The following is a 24,835-nucleotide window of genomic DNA, read 5'->3' as shown; positions in this document are numbered from 1 at the left end:
GGGAGAGAAAGACAAGAAACTGATGGAGGATGGATGAGGACATACGCTGATCGTATTATAGGCGACAAACATTTGCATTTGAATAGAAAAGGGGGAGAGTTTGGGAGTCCAGTGAGCTGGAGTTCAGATCTTTAATAGTCTGTGTGTCCTCCGTGAGGCCAGAGTGAGAGGTGACATACATACAAGCATCATGGTCGGGTACCTGGTACACAGCAGGAGTCCAAAACCTAGAGAGCTGTTCCGACTGTCACCTGTCAGAGTTCTGCAAAGAAGCTAGGCTTCATACAGGCTAAAGCTGTCCTTTAATACTAGACAGCACTTACTCTGGTAAGCAGACAAGGGCAATGGCCTGAGAAAGTTCCCAGTGACTTTCATCTGATCAGTCCTGGGGTTGCTTACAGAACTGTCAACCTCATGAACGCTGGACCTGAAACCTTCCTCTTGGGTCAAACACAGCCTGAGCACAGAGACGCACATTCCAGGAAAGAAGCCAGGTTCCAACACCTTGTTCTACATCCTGGCCTCTCGCGGATACACTAGTCAAGTTCATATCGCAGAAGGGGTTGACTCTAGGCAAGCAGTACAGGAGACGGCCGTGCTTCAGAGAAGCTAACAGGTTCAAACAGTACCAAAGGTAGTCTATGCCCCAGACATCACAGTCACATTCAAAACAGTAAGTAATGCCAACTGTTGGTTAGCAGATGCTAACATGCCTATTAGAATATGGTACCTTTACAATGCTCAGGGCCTCTTACACAGGTTACGGTGGTCTCAGGGTCCGTGAGAGCCTCGATCAACAAAGTGTTAAGCTACAGAACAAAACTGACCTACCCTTTCCCCTTTCAGACGACCCCTGCTTGAAAAGAAAGATGCGTTGCATAGTGTCGAGCTCAGAGAAAGCAGGAGGAGTGGGAGGGGTGTGGTTCAGCACTCCGGAGCCCCGGGACGCCCGGATGAGTTGTAGCTCGTTTTGACAGCAGCAGTAGAGCAAATGACAAGGCCTGTCAGGTGAGACATTTATCTCCGAGGAAAAAGCAGCCACTCCGAAGCAAGAATCTCAGATGTTGTCACATCAGCTAGGACAAGAAGTCATAAAGCAGGAAGGCTATCAGTGCAGGAGGGACAGCAATATCTAGACTGTAATTAGGAGGAGCTGTGAATGGGCACTCCAGCTCCAAGCTCACGAGGAGCCTTGATTTTTTTCCTCTGGGTTTGGATTCCCAGCCAAGTCATCAGCAGAGTCCTTATCAGCCATCTCGGAGCGCAAGCAGCGGACCTGCCCTTTATTCTGAAAACTTTATGGCAAGAGCAGTTCTGCTGTTTTCTCCCAAATATTAAGTAATCAAGAAAAATAAATAAATACAAAACAGGAAAAACAAAGAGCATCTTTACCCATTTCTTTATTTGTTCATTCATCCAACAAGATACTTAACCCACGGTCCAGGCAGTAAGCTAGGTTGTGGGTAACCCACTGAGGCACAGACCGTCCTAACCTCAGAAGAGTTAAGATTCTAATCGGACAGACAGACACATGGCAGGCCCATTATGTGGTCTAAGAGGGTCAGGGGGATGTGGGTGCACCTCTGGGAGCAGTGAGGAAGGCAACAGGCCCAATCTAAGGAGACCCTCCTGGAGGAAGCGGCAACTAGGCTAAAACTTACAAGAAGACTGTGAACTGGTCAGATGGAAAAATGGGGAAACAGGAGGAATTAAACGTACTCAGGTACAGGAAGACAGCGGGTGTATTCGAGAAATGGATGAAGAATATATGAGTAAAGAACTGAGGGGGAGGGGATTGGGAATGTAAAGAGAATTTGAGAGGCAGAAGACAGGAATACGACCCAGATGATTCTGAGCAATGTGAGAAGCGAGCAACAGAGATGATGTTTACATGCACCACAAATCCATTTATCTTAAGGTGGTTTTCCATAGGTACACTTAAAAAAAAAAAACCAAAGAACTAATGAACAATAAGATAAATAAACCAAGATGTCCCAAGAGAAACCTATAATGATTTTTTTAAGCTGAATCATCATTAAGTGATTATTAAAATTCAATTGTAAGCACCAGTGAGCCACATGAAAATCAGACAGAAGATACTTGTTTTTATTTTATTTTATTTTGAGGTATGGCGCCTTTTCTAGCACCAAACCCCAAGACAGAAAGCCCCATGATTTGAAACAGCTAAAACCATGAAATTCAGCACTGAAAAACTTTTCTCTTTTTTCTCTCATTCTCAATGGTCCGTGTTATGCTGCTCTAGTCACTTAACTATTAATTATACCCATCACAGGAGTGAGAGAGACAACTGGCTTAACCCTGACCATGCCATGCGCTCTCTGTGTGACTCTAAACAAGCTATTAACCCCTCTGCACCTCTGTTTCCTCTAACGGACCCATCTCCTAGGGCTGCTGTCAGTATTTGGAGAAACAATACTTGAGGTGGGTATTCTGAGTTTCATGATACTGAGGAGTAAAGGAGACTCAGAGAGGTTACGTGACTCTCAGCAGGCTGAACAGCTACTAAACAGCCCTCAGACTCCACATCACAGCTTCTGACTCATCCTGCGTCTAGTTCTCTTTTTTCACCACAATTTTTTTTGGGGGGTGGTGATTTTCAATGGTAAATAGAATTAAATTTCAACTACAATGACCTTTTTCATACTGTGGAAATAATATAAGTTTTTGAATAAAGGCAAAAAAAAAAAAAAGAGTGGAGAATCGTAGTAACTGTAGCAAAAATAGCACAGGACGAACAGGTTAAATGGGCAGATTGTATGCTGTTTGAATTGTATCTCAATAAGGCTGATAAAAAAGCCAGCACTGGATGAGAAGTGAGTAATGTCGCTTTTAGAACTGGTATGATTTTGAGGAAGTTACATTTGCTGCTTCACTTTCTTTCCTATAAAATAAGGATGCTATTACCTGCATTGTCTTTGCCAAAGACAGGATAAAATGAAATCCTGAATGGCAAAGTCCATCACGGTGCCCAGACGGCTCTAATACACTATGATGACACGAAAAAGAACTTGAGAACAAACAGGCTTTATTTGTTCATTGCTCATCACACGTGAGCCTCCTAAAATGTACAGGAAAAGAAGTCTGCTCCAGCTCGCAAGCACCTGCTCATGAGGTCATCCGTTCTCAAAAGACTGAAGTCACTGAAATATCAGCAGCAGGAAGTTCTGGGAAACGCAGATTACAGGAGCCTGAATCCCTGGGGCAGCATCACAAGCACCATTGGCAGGACCCACACTCCAAATCAAGGGGGTCCTAATTCATGAGCACAACAGCTTGGTAGAGAAGTCTCTACCAGTCACATGGGCCAAAGAATCAAAATAAATACACATGTTGTCCCAGTTATCCAAGCCCAAAACCGAGTCCCAAGTCACCCCTGGTTTACTCACGTTCAAAGGCACACACTGCGCCAGACTCGGAAACAGACCTCTTCTGAATTTCCTTCCCGTCTTAGGCAGGAAATATAAAATGAAATGTTGCCTGTTTTCTCTCTAGTAGGAAGACCCTTTCCAAATTCCTGATTGACTGGTTTCATAGAAATGAAACACCAATACCGACGGCGTTATACAAGCAAAAACAAAACGTGATTTTCTACTGTTTTTAAAAGGCTGAGGTCATTTTTGCCCCAGTTCCTACATAGTGGTAAGCTAAAATCAAGCCAGTTAGCTCACAGTCAGGTCCAATAAATCAGTGGAAAAAATAAATGGAAAAGCTTGCCAAAATGTAACCATAGTAACACCACAGATGCGTCAAGAAATGGTGTGCTCATTTGCTTCATTCCCCATTTCTTAAATTGGAATCTGAGTAGGGGAAAAATTACACAGAGAACAATCATGATTCTGCAATTACTGAAATCTGCAATACAGCATCCAACCTGCTGTCCTAGAACTTCAGAGGCAGCCATGGTGGAGCTACAAAAGTAACCTTGGATGGCTTACGAGTCCTAAAGCCCTGGCTCTGCCACTTAACAGTTACTTGATCGCCCAGTGACTCTGTTTCCTCATCTGTAAAATGGGTATTCAAAGCCCCAACTTCAAAGGGATGTTAAAACTAGACAGTACATCAGAGGCAGGGCCATGACCTGAAGTCCTGGTCACCTTTAGTCTTGTTTTTATTGGCTAATCTTCCTGTCTTGGTTTCTTGACCAATAAAGATAAAAAGGTAAACCCTGCCTCATCCATGAGATTAACATTGGAAATTATTATTAATCCAAGTGTAAGGAATTATTATTAGGATATTATTAGGGCTAGAGTTTTCAATTCTAACATTGCAACTAAAAGAACTGAGGGCCAGAGAGTCATACTGATACATTATCGCATTTTCTCTGTCAAATGCAGCTCTACTGCTCAGCAGAAAAGAGGCAACCTTGGGGTCCTGACCCAAGTTACTCGTAGTCTACCTCCTTTCCTCTTGGAGCCTCGGTTTTATTTAATGAGTGAAATGAGGGTAGGGGCTATTCTAAAACCTGATCTCTAAAGCTCCCAGTCTAGACATCCAGTCTAAGTCCTTGCAGATCCATGGCATGCCTGAAATCAGTTCTGTTTATTATTTTGCAGCAGTATGAGGAAACATTCATGCTTTTGCACATCACTGAAAGAATATTATTTTTTAAGAAAAATCATTCATAGCAAACAAATCATACCAATATAAGCAGGGTACCTTGAACTTCAAATTATTCCACCTTTTTTGATTAAAAAAATGGTATTTCTAAGAAATAAATTTCAAAATTTGAAAGACTGTGTAATAGAGAGGAGAAAAGAAAACTTCCAAGCAAGAAAACCAGACTCATTCTTTCTTCTTATTTTAAATGAAAATAAATAATTGTATGTCTTCCCAGGATTTTTACCTTATATATAAGGAGGTAGTTCGGAAGAGCACAGTCGGATCTCATTACCACTAAGCTGCCAGCATCTCTGCCCTGTGGACTGACTTCCCTCCTTCCTCCCTTCTTTCCTTCCTTCTCTGAACACAGAATCTCTGATGTCACTGTCCCTATGTTCTAAGTCTTACTTTTTTAGGTCTGGCCTGATCTAATGGGTTTGGAGCTTTGGGTTTTTTAACCTGTGGAAACTATTTCTCAAACAAAACGACACATGAGATCGTGATTTCTGAATCTGATAAAGGCGGGGAAGACAAGGGAGCCCCCTGAGGGACCCCTAGAGATTCAGGGATCTCCTCAGAGGTCAGTCTGAAGGCCTCTGGCCTGGTCCCCTGCATTGATGGCAAGGATGGTTAACATTTATGGAGACTGACACCACGCCCATGCTGGACAAAAGGCATCGGCGTGCCTCGCCCCATGGACTTCCTAACAGCTCTATGAAGTTAGCATGACTGAGATGTCCTTTCTACTGTTGTGAAAACTGGACCTTAAAGGATAAATAATTTGCCTGGCATTATTCAACTAGTAAGTGGCAGAGCCAGAATGCAAAAGTCAAGTAATTTACCTTGCACAGCCTCTTACGTCCCATTGTCAATTACAACTCCCTGGACTTAGGGAGTTTCTAACTGACCAAACTGCCAAGGGTTCCAGAACCAGCTGTTGGGCTCTTCTTTCTACCCTGGGCTTTTCACCCACCCACCCAGCAGGAAGATGCCCCAAACTGGCTACTTACAAGGCACAGCATGGCGGTAAAGGTTATCCCTTATGGTCTGCTGGAGCTCATGATCGGGCGACCCTTTCTGAAACCGCTGATTGAGAAAATGCCGCAGGTCCTTGTTCAGCTTTCCTCCTGCAGGAAACATATAAAACAGAATGCATCAACGGTGGGGCTTCCTAAAGGCTGAGCGGCCTGAGAGCTGTGTGTGGGAAAGCCACACGGAGCCACTCCAGTCCGCCACCCTGTTATCAGGAAGACCTACTTTAGGTTTTCCTCTGCAGGGGAAAAAACAAGCAAGAACGTAATAAAGATAAGACAGCACTGAAACAGCATTAAACTGGAGGTACCAGTTCGTATAATATCAGAAGGCTAAAATAAAAAAGAATATAAATAAAGCTATTCCCTTTTAAATAGTGTCACAGACACTTACAGCCACTATTAGACCGAGAGTGAATAGTGGAAAACATAAAGATGACAATCAAACAATAGCTGACAAATTACAAAATGCTCTTTGACCAGGGATCCAATTGGAAGAAATTTACCTTATGGGCGTAACTGTAAAAGTCTGCTAAAATCTCCAGTATTGTTTACTGCAGCATTTTTATAATAGCAAATAAATAAAAATAAATCCAAAAAAACCTGGAAACAACCACCAGGGGATCAACTAAGCAAAGTATAGTTCATCCATATAATAACCACTTTGCGAAAGCCAGGTCTTCATGTGTTGATGCTGCAGGAAAATATGTGGAATAGTTCACGCTGTCTGATCCCTTTTGGGCGAAAAGGAGTAAAGAAAAGGAGAGACCTGTATTAACGGGAGGAGTCATCAGAAAATCTTAATGACAGTTTGTAGGGAGAAGGACTTGAGTTTGGGAAATAAAGAAGGGGACATCAGTTTTCATTATATAGACAGACAGAGATATGTAGACCTTACTGTCCTGCGCTGATTTACAAACACTAGATACATGCTGGTTTCTTTAATGATTGTTGTTAACTAAACAGTTGTTACCTGGACATGTCTATGTGTTTATTTCTTTTTAATTCTCTACAGTTAACAGAAGAAAAGCTAAAAAAAAAACTTACAAAAAAATGTATCATAGGAAGAAGAAAGTAATCAAAGGTTTTAAAAAATTATAAGCACAAATTAGAGTCTACATGATCAACAGAAGGCTGGTAGATCATTCTAGCTAACATTCACTCTTAATGGAGAAAACTGCTTCACTGACAGCTAAAAATAACAAGGCTAAGATTGTCCTTCCATTTATAGGCAAGATAAAAATTAGGTAAGAGCATTTCTAGCATTAGAGAAACAATGCAGCAATGCAGCAGTATCCATGAGAACCCAAAAGTTCACGTTGTCAGATGTTCATTTTCCGATGGTCAGAAAGAGTAAGGAGCGAGGATGACAGTGGTATGTCCTACCTAGGGGAGGAAATTACTGATCTCTATTTTAATACCATGTTCAAAACCAGATTCCTTGCTACAGGGGACCATTTTAGAATAGACTAATGAAACCCAATTTGAACTATTCCATTTGAGCTGCAGTATACCTAAGGTTTCAAGCAGCCAAAAGGAAAATACACAGGTCAATCTTAGGTCATTCAATAAATATTCACTTATTCATCAAACATTTACTGAACAAAGGAAACAAACACCCACCCTACTTCTCACCCTAGCTTCAAATGGGCACAACGTTTGAACAGAAGTTTATAAAAGAATATATATGATTATCCATTAGGCACATGAAAAGATATTCAATATCACGAGTTATCAGAGAAAGGCAAACTAAAACCACAATGAGATTCCACTACATACCAGCTAGAATGGCAAAAACTAAAAAGACTGACAGTATCAAGTGTTATCAAGATTGTGGAGCAACAGGAACTCTTACTCATTGCTAGTGGGTATAGAAAATGGTTCTTGGTCTTGGGAAAACAATATAGCAGTACCTTACAAAGTTAAACCTTTTTAAAATTTATTAATGTACTTAATGGAGATACTGGGGATTGAACCCAGGACCTCATACATGCTAAGTATGCACTCTACCACTGAGGTATACCCTCCCCCCAAGTTAAACCTTAAAACAAATTTTTAAAAAAATTTTTATTTGAAGCATAGTCAATTTACAATGTTGTGTTAGTTTCTGGTGTGCAGCATAGTGACTCAGTGATACACACACACATAAACTTGTAGATAAATCATCACAGCAACTTTATTCATTATATAATAGCCCCAAATTGGAAGTAACCCAAATGTCCATCAACAGGTCAATGGATAAGCAAACTATTATATTCAAATAATTGGATGCTGCACAATTAAAAAGAACAAACCACTAATACAGTAATAGTGATGAATCTCAAACACATAATGCCAAGCAAAAGAAGCTAGATGTGAAAGAGAACATGCTGAATGATTCCATTTGCATGTAAAGCTTTAGAACAGGCTAAACCACAGTGACAGAAAGCAGTTCAGGCTTCCCTGGAGCTGAGGACAGGCAAAGACTAACCGTAGAGAAGCACAAGGGAATAAGATCTATGGAGTGTCCCTAAGTCTATTTCCTGGCTTTCCAACTGTACTACAGTTATGTAAGAATGTTACTACTGGAAGAACCTGGGTGAAGGGTACACAGGATCTCTGTCCTATCTTTTACAACTTACTGAGAGTCTACAGTGATTTCAAGATAAAAACTTTTTTGAAAGGGGGAGTCCGGGGAAACTTGTGGGGGGGTGGTGGTTCCAATACAGTAAATCTTAACCATGGTACTGATAACACAAGTTTATACATTTATCAAAACTTATGGAACTATATGTAAATCGGTGCACTTTACAGCATGTAGATTACACTATAATAAAATCAGTCTCAAAAGTTTAAAATATAAATAATTATTGAATGACTATGTGGTAGGCTCTGTTTTGCATGCTTAGTCTTCAATTTCCCATGAGAGAGATAAACTGTAAGAAAGGTGGAGTAAATCTTGGTGGTTAAGACAGATACGATTGAATATAAATCCTGGTTCCACTATTTGTTAGCTGGTGAACCCAAGTTATGAACCTTGCTCTTCTCATCTGTAAAAATAGAGCACTGAGGTACCAGTAGCTCTGTTGTAGACTGTTGTGAGGATTCAATGAGATTCAGACGGTGCCTGGCTAAGAGAAAAGCACTTAATGAAAGATGGAGACTATCATAGTAATGCAGAGTGGACAACTGCTGAAGTAACTGGGGGAAGAGCTGAGATCAGTCCAAAGATGGACTGTTAACTCTTTTTCAAAATGCACACAAATATGAAACCTATGGACTTAGAAATGACAAGAAACAAATACAGGTGTAGGGAAATTTGGACTAAAGGAGACTTCTAGAGGTTCTAGAAGGGAATAAAACTCTACTTGTGCTAAAATTGTCTGGACACATGTAAACTAGTTAACATTTAGTGCATACTTAGTATATTCCTGGCACTGTACTGGAGGCGTAGTTCAGAAAATAAAACCAACTGGTAAATCACTGATATTTGATAGTCACACCTGACAACTCTACTTCTAGGTCTAGACGCTCTGGAATTTGACCAAAAGGCTAACAAGAGTGTTTTCCAGCAAAATCTCCATTTCTTAGAACGTAGGATTTATATTCCTCTTAGGAGACCAGAGTTCTAGACAATAAAAAGGCATTGCCAGTTATCATTTGAGCCATAACGATGCTATGGGATCCAATATCTCTTTACCCCACATAGATCCTTACGGATCATATGCAGTATCCATCGAGATGAATCAGGGGCATACAGATTGGAAGCATTCTTAAGACATAAACACTCTTTGTTTACATTTGAGCTTTACATTAAAACTAGCCAAGCTAGCTAAACTTTATGATCATCAAACTGAAACTCCTCTCTACTACAGATGTGCAAAAGGGCAGGGTTAACTACGCTGCCGGTTAACATTTACTCTGTGTTCCATGACATTTATAAGTGAAAAGCCTCAACCTTCACATTACATTAAAAATACTGTACTTTTGGGGCATCTAATCTCAAATTAATTGTCAATTATTCAGGGGACATGTCTATAAATCTTCTCCTAATTGTCAAGGGCAATGAGCCAATGAAATAATAAATTGCTAGAGAGTTTGTCATAGCATCTTGACTTTCTGTGAAATTCAAGATTTGTTTTGCAAATGGAAAAGAGAACATAGGTCAGTAGTATGTGGAACTTTTTCCAAGAAAAGGGTTCAGAGCTTTTTTTAAGACAATTTCATACATTTAAATGGGAAAGTGAGGGCTTAGACCCTGTCCTAGATTAGCCATTATTTTGTATTTTCCAATGTATGTTTCTGGCACTCTGTACCTTTTAGATTTACAATATAGCTCTGCTTTTTAAATTCACATTAGTTTACAGAAATTTACCCATGTCAATCAATGTAATGTTTAATTATTTTAAATAATGCATAATATTCCATCTAAAAATATACCAATTTTATTTCTCCTTTGGAGAAAATTAGGTTATTTCCAATGCTGCTGACAATACAACAATGCTGCAATAAGTGTCATTATAGTACTTTTTATTTTTAACAAATGTGTGAATGCTCTTTTTCTCTAAACTATTTAAACCTGGATCCACATCTTTAACTTACCTAGATATCACTAAATTCTCCAAATTGGTGGTGCCAATTTACCTTTCTACCAAAAGTCTTGGAGGTCCCATTTGCCCACACTCAGGCTAACATTTGCTATTATTAGTGTGTCAGGGGTCCCAAGACCACTCCCTGATTTGAAGATTCATTAGGAGAATTCACGGGACTCAGTATATGGTTGTACTCAAAGCTATGGTTTATTACAGCAAAAGGGCACAAAGCAGTTATCAGCAAAGGGAAAAGACTCAAGGGGCAACATAGTCTAGATGCAAGTTTCCAAGAATCCCCTCCCCAGTGGAGTCATTCTAATTCCCAGGGCACCGTGTGAAATGTGCCCCATTAGACACTCAAGGCATTACACATAAAGGCCCAGGGTTTTTATTAGGAAATGGTCACGCAGGCAGCCTCTGCCTGGCATGAAACCAAGCTCCAGACTACAGAAGGAAAGCATAAAGTCTATCTTTTGCATGACAGTTAAAGCGTAGTGAGCCACTATTAGTGCTGGGAACAGAAGGAACCCTACTGAAATCCAAGTTCCCAAATTCTAGCCCAGAGCCAACTTGGTAAGGCAGCCTTCAAACTAACAGTCACTAACTCTTTCCGCACTGTCTGTCTTTTGAAAATCTTTCTAATTTAATAAAAATGAAATGGTATCTTCTTGTTATCGTAATTTACAGCTATTGATTACTAGTGAAACTGAACATTCTATCATTTTTTTTTGTCTTTATATTTCCTCTCATATAACTTGCCTGTTGACATTGTGAATTTTCCTAATGGGCTGTCTTGTTATTCTTGATAAGATGCTCTTTATATATTCTGGATATGATTCCCTCATTAGTTATTTACGTTACAAACTTTGCTTTTCATTATTTAAACAGGAAACAATCCCCTAAGATAATTGAGTTGTGTTGTTGCTCCAGATTTTCCTCTCCCATGCTAGATTGTGGTTTGCCAACTCAACCCGAAGCATCATTTTTAAGGTGACAGATTATGAGGGGTCTCTGTTTGGGCTGATCTCTATACCCTAGAATGTAGACCCTAAGGGAAAATGCTAATCAGCAGAAATAATCTTTATGCTCAAGAAATTAGGTTTCTACAGAGGATATTTTTGAGTCCTCTTCATCCATCCATTTCTGACTGAGAAGCCAAAATACAACTCTCCTCGCATCATACAAGCTCCAGGATATCTAGAAAGCCAAAGAATAGTGTTTCATTGTCATTAGAATTCAGACTTTAATACACTTCAAATTTTCAAGTCTGAGAAAAAAGCTTGCAAAACGATGTTAAACTAATCACACTTCCAGGTGACCCTGCTTTACTATACTGTTTTCTCAAGAAATGACTATAGCTGTAGGAAAGCTTTACTTATTAAAGTAACATAAATGGTTTACACTGAAGTAGAGTTATTATAGCAAAAAAAAAAAAAAAAAAAAAGCTGGAAAAAAACCTGCAAAAAAAATTTTTTTTAACCCACAGCAGTTTAGATTTATAAAGGCTAGTGTTTAAAACACAAAATTATAAACTGAAATACAAATTTACTAGTTTTACAGTCACTCAAACTTACAATGTGCCATATATTTAAATGGGCTTTGTCTGAAAAACAATGTTTGCTATTTGTTTCTTTATAACATGTTTTTCCTAACATTTTTCTTATTGTAAAAATAATGTAAATAACTGGGGAGTTAGTATTTGATGGGTACAGAGTTTCAGCTGGGAAAGATGAAAAAATTCTGGAAATGGATGGTGGTGATGGTTGCACAACAATGTGACTGTGCTTAATGCCACAGAACTATACACTTTAAAATGGTTAAAATGATAGTTTGTGTTGTGTATATTTTATCACAAAAAAGTAACATAGATTAATGACAAGATTTGAAAAATACACAAAAGTACAACAAAGAAAGTTAAAAACGATCTGGTATTTAATTTGCACCACCATTAACATTTAGTACTATATGTCCTGTATGTGTGTACACATGTATACATACATATATACTTATAATACACTTAGATATTTGAGAACATTCATTCACTCACTCAACAAACATTTCAAAGGCGCTCTCAGCCAGATACTCTGTGGGCCCTGAAGACACAACATGGCAACCCCTGAGTTCCTAAGTAGGCACTGACATGCCTGTTTTAGGAAGGATGAACAGCACTGGCCTCTGGGCAGAGGTAACTGAAAAGATGAGAACAGAGGGAAGACAAGAAGCTGGTTAGCTCTGCAAAGTGTAGGGGAAAAGCATTCTAGGCAGAGGGAACAGCATGTGCAAAAGTTTCCAAAGTAGAAATGAGGTTGACATGTTCAGAAAGTAGCTAGCTCAGACAAGGGGTAGGCTCAGTATGAGGTTAACAAAAGACCAGATAATTTTGTACCTCACAGGCCATAGGGAAGAGTTTGCATTTTATCCTCAGCTCAGTAGGAGTCCACCAAAGCGATTTTAGTCAGGGAGGTGGGAAGGTCTGGTCTAAATTTCGAGATAACTCTTGGAGCTACACAGTGGGTCAAGCGTAGAGGCAGGTGATGGGATGAAATCTCTGAAGCTGACACAATACCACCTGAAGTGACCTGGATTAAAGAAATGGCCTGGAAGAGGGGCAGGAGAGGAGAGAGGGGCAGAGAGGAGATGTAATTTAAAGCTGAAACTGATAAGGCTCACCAAAGTGATAGAGGAAGATACCAAGTACAAGGGAGGCGTCGAGAATGACTCCAGGGTCTGAGCTTAACTGGTGATGAGCAGGTGTGAGTAACACACAGAATTCCTTAAATAAGACACACTTATTTAATAGGAGATGTGCAGGATCATGTGATATGTGTGATTTATGTCCAAATGTTCTAACAAATAATTCATTAGTATTTCCAATATACTATTAGTGTATCAAAAATAGTTTTAATAGCTACATAGTATTTCAGCTTATCGATCCATCACAACCTATGTAATCACTATCAATTATTAAGCATATGAATTGTTTCCACTGTGACTACTCTCCTGTACAAAATCTAGCTGTATTTCTGATTACTTTCTTGTGATCCTTAAAGTGGAAATATTGGGACAAAAAGCATTAAAATGTTTAAGATTCTTAATACAAATTCCCTCCAAAAACAATGTATCAGTTTTCCTTCATCCAGCTTGATTTTAAATGGCTCCAAAATAGCAGTGTGGATTCATCATAATATTATCAGCTTCATATTAACAGACATTTAGATGCCTTTCCTTTTTTCAAAAAAATAAATAAAATAAAAACTATTATAAACAATGCTGTAATACAAAACCCTGAATATGAATTTTTGCTGAAATTTCCTGGAAGTAGAATTATTGGAGCAATGAGTACGAACATTATTTTTAAAGATTCTTGATACATATTGACAAATTGCTTTCCATACAGTAGTTTCTGGAAGAAATACAATATTACTTATCTGACATTTACAGAGTCCAAATGAGAATGATTTCCCCCTTCTAATTATGTGATTTAAACAGTTTTCCTAAAGGAAAAAAAAAAGAGCAAAAAAAATTGTTTTCCACCGATAATTCAATCAGATGCCAATCCTGCACTAGAGAGAGGGAGCAGGGGTGGTAAAATTATGTTTCCCTTCTTTCTGAGAAACTGTTGGTTCAGATGAGAAAATTAATTTGGAGAATGGCTGTTGAGAAATAATGAATGGATTCCATTATCGTATGTATTTGAGTAAAAAAATCAAAACAAAAGAACCCTTGTATCTAAGACATAGAAATGCGGAACACTCAGTGCGCCAGTTCCTTACAGAAGGACTTCTAAGCCCCCTTCCTGACTCTGTCCAACCAGTCCACTCTGCCTTTGTAGTATGAAAGCAGCTATAGATTATATGTAAACAAGGCTGTTTTCCAATAAAACTTTATTTACAAACACAGGCAGCAGATCTGGCCCAGGGGCCAGAGCTGGCTAACCCCTGATCCAGATGTTGACCCTGCATCCCCAGATGAGCAATTCTCCTTGTGCAATTCTTGGGGTTGAAAGTACCGCTATCTCCAAGGTTAGCCTAAGCAGCATCACCCAGAAACTTGTGAAAATGCAAACTACTTGGCCTGACCCAAGACTGACTGACTCAGAAACTCCGAAGATTAAGCTCAGCAATCTATGGTTGGCCAAGCCTTCCATGTGATTCTAATACATGTTAAAGTTTCAAAACCCTTGGTCTAAGCCCAGCAAAGCCCCCCAACAAAACGCGGGAAGCTAGACTCTGCAAAGGAGCTCATTTCCCTATTTCTCCCATCTCTTGCAAACCTCAGGAAACGCTGTCACTCGACTCGTGGGTTAGCAGTGACACCAGGTAATAAGAGGTACCACACAAATGACTCCAGGCAGGAGGTACCTCCTCAGATAGGCAGAGACTACATCCTTTCCCCTAGTGGTACAAAGACTGTTGTTCTTACAGTCTTGTATCCATGGAACTTAAAAAAGAAAAGAAAAGAAGAGAAAAATGTGCAGTGAGTGTAGGATATGAAAGAGAGGCGGTGAGACAGATTTATGTACGCTGATGAAGCTCGAGAAACTATTGTTTACATTTAACTCCCCACGTGGACAAGCATGAAACATTTTGCGAGCCCTTTAGGATATCTGCTTTATTAAATGATTTCCCGCCTGCCTCCTCTGCTCCTTTTCTTCTGGTCAATCTTTTAATAACAGATTTCATCTCACAGCAAGAAGAAACCTGAATTAAGCAAGGAAAGAAAAGTAAGATTTAAATTCCATCATCTCTACTTTTCCCATTATTTTCCAGCCTTTTGTGCTTCTTATATTTATGCCATTGAAACCGGGGTAGAAGAATAACACCTGTTCAGAAAAAAATAAAAGATTTATGGACGGAAAGCAGAAAGACAACATTCCCTGTCGGCAAGATTATATCACTGATGTGAGGTTATGCTCAGCCCTCATCAACAGACAGCTGCAGGACCTCACCAAAAGCTGAAGTCACACGTCTCTACACTCAGAAGGTTGAGTGGAATCTGAAGACGTGTGTGTGCCCTTCAAGAAGACACTAAACTCTTTGAAAGACACTCCAGTAGGATCTAAAGCTATGACCTGCTGGACTCAAGTGATGACAGTGAACATTGATTGAGCACTTCTGACAAGCCAGCCATGGGGCTAAGTCAGAACTTTACAATCTTCATCCCAACCCAATGAGGTTGGTTCTATTTCCAATCCCATGTTACAGAAGAATAAACTGAGGCTCTCAGATTGCCCCATCGCCCAGAAATATGGATAGAGATGAAATGTGTGTGGCAAGATGCTAACAGCTGGTCAATGATGGCATATATTATGTTGTTTTTCCAGAGGCAGTATGGGTTTGAAAATTTTCAAATAAAAGAGAGTAAAAGACAAGAATTATTTTTCTTAAGTAGTTACAGTCACTATGAATTGTGTATGAGAAAATATCTATGTGAACCTCAATATAAAGACCCAAGAGTGACTTCCCACGTAAACTGTTCCCCCATGGAACAATTTTCCCAATACCTTCCTGATGCCCGAAATATGTAGAAACCAATAAAGTGATTATCTAAACAGCGTTAGCTTCCAGAGAACACTCAGCCAGGGAGTGTAAGTGAGGTTCCTTCCCAGGGGACCTGTACCCCAGATTTAAGCCCTGTACTGCTGACAGTTAAAGATGTTTTAAACGTGTTTATGCAAATACAAACTGAGATCTCACTGATACTCCATAGCCTTGAACATCCATAGTAGTTACCACAGCTGTTCCCCTACCCTCACAGCCTCACCCCGACACTGTCTCAGACAGGAATGGATAATCTGGGTCGCAAACTATATTCTAACATGGTCTGATATCATTCGCGCAACAGTAGACTGGGGCCAGAGTTCCAGGTTCTCTGACCTACACTGGGCAATCTCACACAAGCAGGGTTACATCAGAGCATGCCACTCCAACTTCTGCTAGATTATGAGACCAGAGACCACCAGCAATATCTACATACCATTTGATGGGTCTGAAAAAAAGGTGAGACCATTTCCCCTGAGCAAAGCATCCTTATGAATCTATTCTTTGCACAGCAGCCCTCTTTAAATATGTTTCAAAGGTGGAAACAAAAGAATCACACGTGTATGATTCCAGACAGGCGAGAAGGGAAAGGAAAGCATGGCAGGTGTCAGTAAGATCCTACAGCAGAAGCAGGGAAATTTTTTCTGAAAAGGCAGATAACTTTGCAGGCTAGAAGGTCTTGTGAAGCAGAAAATCAACTCTAGACAAGATGTAAACAACCGTGCATGGCTGTGTTCTAATAAAACATTATTACCAAAACAGGCAGCTGGTTGGACTTGGTCCACAAGCTGTGGTTGCCACCACATCCCCTTCTAGAGGACTGTGTCCCTGAAAAACATGCTACATCTCCCTAAGACTGCCAGGGTTTGTATGATTGTGCATGTGTGTGTGTGCAGGTAGCTCTGGTGTGTGAAGCATTCTCTTAGAAAAGGGGGAGGAGGGAGAGTCATGGGTCTGTACTGATGGGGTTTCCATGAAAACACGCTAAAAACACCCCATCTCGGATGCAGGGTAGAGCACAGTGGTAGAGCCTGGGCGTGGCGTGCACGAGGTCCTGGGTTCAATCCCCAGTGCCTCCATTAAGGGGAAAAGAAAAAGAAAACTATACATCAGAAATTAACACAACATTGTAAATCAACTCTACTTCAATTAAAAAAGAAAATCCCATCTCTAAGTCTTTCAGAAAGCAGAGAAGTTTCACGTATTTAAAGACTTGGAGAGCCTTCTGAGAAATTTATTAAATGATTCCTAGGATAAAATCTGTTACTGGTGTCAGTCTCCAGTCTACACAAATCTGCAATGTACAAAAACTCACCCATTATAAATATAAACTTCCCTTTGATGATTATATGTTGGATGCTTTATCATAAATCTCTTTTATCAACATTATCTCACTTAAACCTTATAAAACAAAAACAAAAACAAAAAAACAGTGAGAAAGCTGGTATTATTTCCACTTTAAAACAGATAAAGAAAGTGAGACCCCCAGTGCTGAAGTGATGAGATGCAGGATCAGAACCTACAAGTCCTAACTCCGAAGCCCTCTGCTTCCCCCTTTCCATCTCTGTGACATCAAAAAAGGTGTTTATCCAGCACTGAAAAGTGAAACTTTTCATTAAAATCATACACTGATGTTCTTTAAAACTATCAAGATCAGAGAAAAATAAGGAAATATCTTAAGAACCTGGAAAGATTACAGGCTAGAGGTGTCCAAGAAGACATACAACTAAATACAACACAGTGTCCGGCACTGGGTCTGGGGACAGAAAATGGATGCCAGTGAAAAAAACTGGGGAAATATGAGTTAAGACTGGAGTTAAGTAAATAGTGCTGTATCCATGTTAACGACTTACTTCTGACAAATGTATCATGGTTATGCGGGCCTTGAACATTAGGGAAAATGAGGTGAAGGAGATTCAAGAACTCTCTGTATTATCTTTGCAACTTTTCTGCATCAGAAATAATCCAAAATATTCTGGAAAACAGTATGGAGAATCCTCAAAAGACTAAAAATAGACTTACCATATGATTCAGCAATCCCACCCCTGGGCATATATCCAGAGGGAACCTTAATTCAGAAAGACATTTGCACCCCAATGTTCATAGCAGCACTATTTACAAAAGCCAAGACATGGAAACATCCTAAATGTCCATCAACAGATGACTGGATAAAGAAGTCATGGTATATCTATACAATGGAATACTACTCAGCCATAAAAATGATAAAATAATGACATTTGCAGCAACATGGATGTCCCTGGAGAATACCATTCTAAGTGAAGTAAGCCAGAAAGAGAAAGACAAATACCATATGATATCACTTATAAGTGGAATCTGAAAAAAGAAGACAAATGAACTTATTTATAAAATAGAAACAGACTCACAGACATAGAAAACAAACTTACGGTTACCCGGAGGCAAGAGGGTAGGAAGGGATAAACTGGGAGTTCGAGATTTCTAAGTACTGACTAACACATATAAAATAGATAAGTAAGTTTATACTGTATAGCACATGGAACTATATTCAATATCTTATAGAGGCTTACAGTGAAAGGGAATATGAAAATGGATATTTATGTGTGTTCATGTATGACTGAAGCATTGTGCTGTACATAAGAAATTGATACAACATTGCAAACTGACTATACGTCAGTAAAAGAAAAAAAAAAAGAAATTATCCAAAGTAGAATTTCTCTATTAAAAAAACATACACTGCACCTATTACATGAATGTGCCTATTGCAGGGTTCTAGGGCTGTTTTTGACTCTTGCAAATCTAAGAGGTAAGAATTCTTATAGAGATTCATCTCTCTGGACTGACCACAGCTCTCATTTTTAGAGAGTATGGCACATAGTACACCTGGCTAAAAAGTATTGAGAGAGAGAGTTCTTAACTCATAGGCTGATCATCAGGTATCTCTAATCCCCATAATTCCATCAGTGATTATCATTTTCACACTCTACTATTTCCATTCCATCTCACTGTCATCCAGCTGCTATTCGAAAGTGATTATAAATAATGGAGCTATAAAAGCCATTCAATAATTCGGACACTCACTGGCCATATGCCCACCCCGACAATGGAAGGTGATTTATGTAAGGCAACCCCGTCACATCTGCCAGCCTTGTTTCCCTCTGACGGGCTCTCCAACTGCAGATTAAAACATGGCTCTTAATGGCCATCTTTTTCTCAACTAGAGCACAGACCTGCAAGCCAAAGTGCTACAGCTTTTTAAATTTTATATACAAGGAAAGAAAAACAAACCCAACAAGCCATTTTCTGACTTGCCATTTCGTGTATCCAGATAACATGAGGGAAAGCTCAGAATCTAATCAACTAGATCCGGTCAAAATCCTGGCCTTGGTCACAAAATGGGAAAGAGTTTAACGAATCCAAGGACAAAAGGACTCAGACCTAGCCAGCCAAATCTCATCCCATCAACACATGGGACGTCAGCAGACACAAGCTTAAGCCCGTTGCACGATTCACCAAGTGTTTCTTACAGCAGTACCACTGGCATCATGGGCGAGACAGTTCTTTGCTGTTGTGGGTCTTCCGCTCTGGACATCAGCATCTCTGTTCTTGGCAGCTCCCAAATAAATGCCCGAAGGGCTCCCCAGTCATTGTGAAACCCCAGTGGGGCAGTTCCACCCTGGGAGATGGGTAAATGAATAGCAATCAGGGACAATTATTGGTGAACTGTTGAAATACTCTTTTTTTTTTCTCTTTAAATCCAAGAAGATCCATGTTGGGGGTGATTTGAAAAAACTGCTCTGCACACACTTACAGAAACATATCTGTCTTTTAGTATAGGGTTGCTGACCAAGAGGATGCAAAGCTTAGTGCGGAGACCAGAAGTTTGAGCTCATCTTCTCACTGGCCAGCAGAGGCTCTCCCTGACAAGCCTCTCGACAGGAGTCCCCTCCGTCAGTGTCTACCCCACTGCTCTGGTTTATTATGTTCAGTCTTCATCATTCTTTGAAATGATTTATTTTCCTTTTTCTTGTTTATTATCTGTCACCATGAGAGTTTCATTTGAGAGCTGGGATTCTCTCAGCTTAGAGGTGAAACTGGCATAGACCTCATGATGACGAAATGAATGGATGGAGGATGAAAATAACACACACAGTGGCTAACCCAGGACCAGGTAGGTCTCTGTTCCCATCTTGACTTTGCTACTGGCTACCTCCGTGTGCCTGGACAAGTTCCTTCATCACTCTGGGTCTATTTCCTCATCAGGAAAATGGGAATAATGAAAGTACCCACCCAACGGGGCTGTCACTGCTCACCTATGAGAACATGTGATGCGACTCTCAATAAATACCAGCAGCCCTCCCCCGACTGGAAAGTAACATATTTCAAAAAAACACCTTGAATGGAATTCTGTTTGTTCTCAAGGAGAGAATTTTTTTCCCAAAGATTCATGATTATGACTAAACGTATAAAACAAACAAGTTAAACAAGCCAGCCTTTCCATATCACTAGGCTGCAAACTAATTAAAACCTAAGTGCTATCACCAGATTGTTTTCACACACCAAACACTGAAGAACAGACGCGTTCGTAGTACACTGTGTGGCCAAAGGTGTGCAGCAAAGAGACAGGCTTTCCAGGTTTCTATGAATTGTGATGACAGAGCAGAGCATCAGACAGCTGCCCTCCACCCTTCCGTCCAGCACGAGGTATCAGGAAATCTGGCAATCATTTTTGTATTCCCTCATGTATTTCTATATTCTTTTTGTATGTGTCATACAATTTCTTCGTTATTTTAATTTGGATTACTCTGATGACTGATGATGTTCTGTGTCTTATCATGTGCTAATGGAATGTTTATTCATTTGTGAAGCTTCTATTCAAATATTTGCTGATTTTTTATTAGGTTGTCTTCTTAATATTGACTTTAAGAGCTCCTTAGACATCCTGGGTACCAGTTCTTTGTCAGAACTCTAGTTTGCAAATACCTTCTCCCAGTTTGTGGCTTGTCTTCACTTTCTTGAGGCTTTTTTTGGGGGGGAGGGGTGTAGTAATTAGGTTATTTATTTACTTTTTTAATGGAGGTACTGGGCATTGAATCCAGGACCTCCTGCATGCTAGGCATGCAGTCTACCACTGAGCTACACCCTCCCCTTTACTTTTTTTTTTCTTTTAATTTGAAGAAGTCTTTTGATGGAGTGGAAGTTCTGATGGTTGATGAAGTCTAACTTATCAATTTTCCTGGTGATTTTTTTCTTGATTATTTATTTGTTACAGATAAGTCAGAAAGCAGCAACATGAGGTAGATATAAGAACTTTGAGCAAAGGTCAGGGGACCTGGATCTGAGACCTAAATCTGTGTTATACATGTTTGCAAAAGCCATTGGTGAGAGTTAATTTTATGTGTCACCCTGCCACAAGGTGTCCAGCTGTTTGGTCTAGTATTATTCCGCATATTTCTGTGAGAATGACCGTGGGTGAGTTGCCCATTTAAACTGACAGACTGGGTAAACCAGATGGCCTGCTCCAATATGGGAGGGCCTCACCCAATCAGTTGAAGGAAAGCTGGACTGAACAGGTGGACTTTCCCACACGTAAGGAGGGATTCCTCCTGCCTGAGCCTTTAATCTGGGACATTGACTTTTTCCTGCTTTCCGACTCAGACTGAAACATCAGCTCTTCTTGAGTCTCAAGCCCACCAGCCTTCAGACTGGAACTTAGACCATCAGCTCTCCTGGTGGTCTGGCCTCTGGACTCTAACCAAAACCACATCAACAGCTCTTCTGGATCTCCAGCTTGCCAACTGCAGATCTTAGGGCTTGTCAGCCTCCACAATTGCATAAGCCAATTTCTAATAATACATCATATATAAATACATAAAATCTCCTATTGGTTCTGTCTCTCCCAAGAACCCTAGCATCTCTTCTACGTTTTCGAGCTCTAACACAGCATGTAGCATTCTAATAGGTGCTTAATGAATGTTGCAGAAATCCCTACGAAATCTACCTGTAAATGAACAGGCTGGATCTGACAATCCAGATGTCTCTCTCCTTCTAAAAATTGGATACTTATCTTGGTCTCACCTTTCTATTCCAGCAAGGGCTTCTCCCTTGGGTGGCCTCTTCCAAAAATTGATTCAGCTGTGCCTCTCAGAAAAAGTGACAATGCACCCTCCAGGCTCATCAGCTCAGCACTCATTCTAACAGGCCCCTGCTACACAGAAGCCTGTTCCGGCTTGCTTGTCCCCACCTTGTGAAAGCAACACCAAGGAGTTCAGACAAAGTTGCTGGGGTGTTTACACACAAGAGGGGTTGCAGCAGCTGAATTCTCTCAGTCTCTCCTCTAAATGTATTGCTGATATTCAGACAGACTCACCTTCCTTCTATAATGACATTTTAAAAACTACAACAAAGATGCCAACGGAGGCAATAAACCCAATTACCGACTGTTGTTACGAGGCAAGCAATTCACTGCTGACACTCCAGAGTCAGCAAAACAAAGAAGGGGATCCAACATTTGTCAGAGGAACAAACTGCAGCATGTCCAAACTTTAGACTTTGGAAACCTGTGACACCCTTTTCCACTGCTTGATTTCAGTCCCGTCCTTAGGAGAGAGAAAAGCTTCTTTAGAGAGTAAAGTGACTTTAAATAAATTTTGCAGTGCCTTTTGAGACCCTCTAGGGAGACAGTAAACCACATTTGAGAATTCTTGCTTTAGAATAAGCCTATACTATAAAAGAAAATTAAGGGGTGGTGACTTAGAGTCACAATGAGACCCTCAAAGAACCGAACCCACTGGGCTTCCCGTCCATGGCTCTAAGAGTGAAAGCAGAGAGCTGCTCTCTCCTTGGGACCCGGAACGTTCTTATAACAGAGAACCAGCCAGGCTTACTCAGAATTTAAGTGGTAACTGGACCTTACCTGGAAGGGAGGGGTATGAAGCTTGCTGAACGTAAGAATCACCTGGGGAATACCTAAAATATTATCAGTGCCTAGGTCCCCTCTCAGACCAATTAGGTAAGAATCTATGCCCAGGGACTGGCCAGTTTTTTTTGTTTTTTTTTTTTAATCTCCCCTAGTGATTTCAGTATGTAGCCAAGTTTCTAAGCCTAGGCTACTTCTCTGATCTTGAATTCTCAGTAGATTAACTAATGGTGAGAATATCTATGCAGAACCTTCTGTTTACAGAGAATCCTGGAGGACCTCCTAAGATGAAGTGCCCTGAGCTTCAAAGAGGAAAGAAGACTCTGAACCCGGAGCAGGGCAAGGTGGGTGGAAGTGAAGAACAACAAGGCGAAAAAGAGCTAAAACAAATTCTAACACCCTCTTAGAGTCACAGCCCTGGGAGTTTAAATCGGGTTCCTGCCTGCCCAGAGGAGGGAAGAAAACTCAAATTAGCTGGGTAGAAAATTCATCTCAGAGGATCAGGCGGCTCTGGGTGACCTGGACTTTGATGTCTCTCACTGTGGTTCAGCCATCCTCTTTGCTTTCACACCAATTCCTGAGAAAAGTAATACGTTACATATATTTAGTTTGAAGAACACATATCGTGTGAAGGGTGGGACAGGAGCTGTAACTGGTGACAAAGAGCAAGTGACAAAGGACAGGCGGAGAGCACGGAAGCAGGCTTTCCCACGCTGAAATAATAATACCGATGTCTCAGAAGCAGCCCAGGCTGACTTGTGGGGCTGCATAAGGCACCACCACATTTAGACAGAACCAGAGAAGATGAAAAAACAAAAAGAGCCCCCCCCCCCAATTAAACACAACTCAAATGCAACTGCTGTGAATTGGGTCATTATTCTGTTGATGGAGTCTACCTACACTCAAACTAACGCTGAACCATGTGCTGCCTCATTTCTTCAACCAACCAACACCAAGTGATGCTTTCAGCCTCCCCCAAATCCTGATCGAGGCCCTTTTGGTTTTTGACTATTGAGAGTATTGTTTTTTATTATTTAATTATTTAAATCTTCTTTACAAAAAAGATACGTGATTTTAGTAAAAAAAAAAAAAAAAAGGTTGAAATAAAAATAATACCATTCTAGCTCACCCTCTACCATTATTTATTCTTTTTGTATATCTGTATTTTTGTTGAAGTATAGTCAGTTTACAATGTCGTGTCAATTAGCATTGATTGTTTATATAATCTTGAAGAAGTCATTTATTCCCTTTGGTCCTCAAATCTTCATACAGAATGAGAGAATTCAAGTTTATTATCTTACCAAAATTTTATGAGTATGTACGTACGCATACAGGAAATGTGAACAATCAATTCCCTTTCATGAGATATTATTTTGCCACTAGTCAGAGATACAGAAGCTGCTAAAATCATCCATCTCTCCAAAAGACTTCCAGGGAATAAGTGAAAAGGATTGAAACTTTTTTCATATTTGAGCCCAGGAGGAAACCCTTTCCTCATCCAGAGACCAAAATTTTCCACGAAGCATTTCTGTACTGTCTTACTGAGACATCTATCCTACCTATAACCTTGATGGGTAGCCTTTATTTACTTATACTAAAATCACACCAATATCTTAAAAGTTCAATCAGAATCAAATTATGAAAGTAAAGCAGTCACACTTCCATTTCTTTCTCTTGTTAAAAGAAGGCTAGCTGAACATTTGCTTTTCTCCTTATAATTAGAAAGATTATGGAAAGAGAAAATATAGCCAAACAGGCTTCAGCAGAAAACAGCTAAAAAAGAAGTGCCATATATAAAAAAATAACAATTAAAGGATAAAAGCACCGTCTCTCATTTGAAAAGTATTACCTGCCTGGAAATTAAAACTCACTTTGTGCTATCCCTGGAGAAGGCTTCTGTTCCAGAACGGGGGTCTAATGTTTGAATTGTACAAGCCAAATCAGCTTGGAGAAACAGAAGGCTCTGCAGAGCTTTAGCAGAACCAGCCCTAACATAATATGCCAAGGAACACGTTTGACAAAACAGAAGTAGAAAAATATTTTCAAAATCGGTTCTTGGCTTAAATCTAGCATTTGGCACCTCAAATAAACACAGAGGAGAAGAAGAAACTGGGCTGAGCCACGTGCCTTTCTGAACTGCAGCAGGCCAGATGGTGCAGTAGGTTACTCATTTCCCAG

At 40.1% G+C, this 24,835-nt stretch overlaps 1 protein-coding gene across 17 annotated transcripts in view; it reads right to left on the bottom strand.

The window, feature by feature from the left end:
- Nucleotides 1-24,835, bottom strand: part of MAGI1 (membrane associated guanylate kinase, WW and PDZ domain containing 1) — a 578,678-nt gene that overhangs the window by 225,790 nt on the left and 328,053 nt on the right. For all 17 annotated transcript variants that reach the window (XM_031470689.2, XM_031470691.2, XM_010987364.3 and 14 more), the window contains exon 2: nt 5,631-5,747. In XM_031470689.2, coding sequence (XP_031326549.1) covers nt 5,631-5,747 — 117 coding nt within the window. The remainder of the gene's footprint in view (nt 1-5,630; nt 5,748-24,835) is intronic.

The sequence above is a fragment of the Camelus dromedarius genome, chromosome 17 (assembly GCF_036321535.1).
Source record: "Camelus dromedarius isolate mCamDro1 chromosome 17, mCamDro1.pat, whole genome shotgun sequence".
Classification (NCBI taxonomy): domain Eukaryota; kingdom Metazoa; phylum Chordata; class Mammalia; order Artiodactyla; family Camelidae; genus Camelus; species Camelus dromedarius.
Note: the sequence above shows the minus strand (reverse complement) of the source record. Positions and strands in the feature narration are given on the sequence as shown.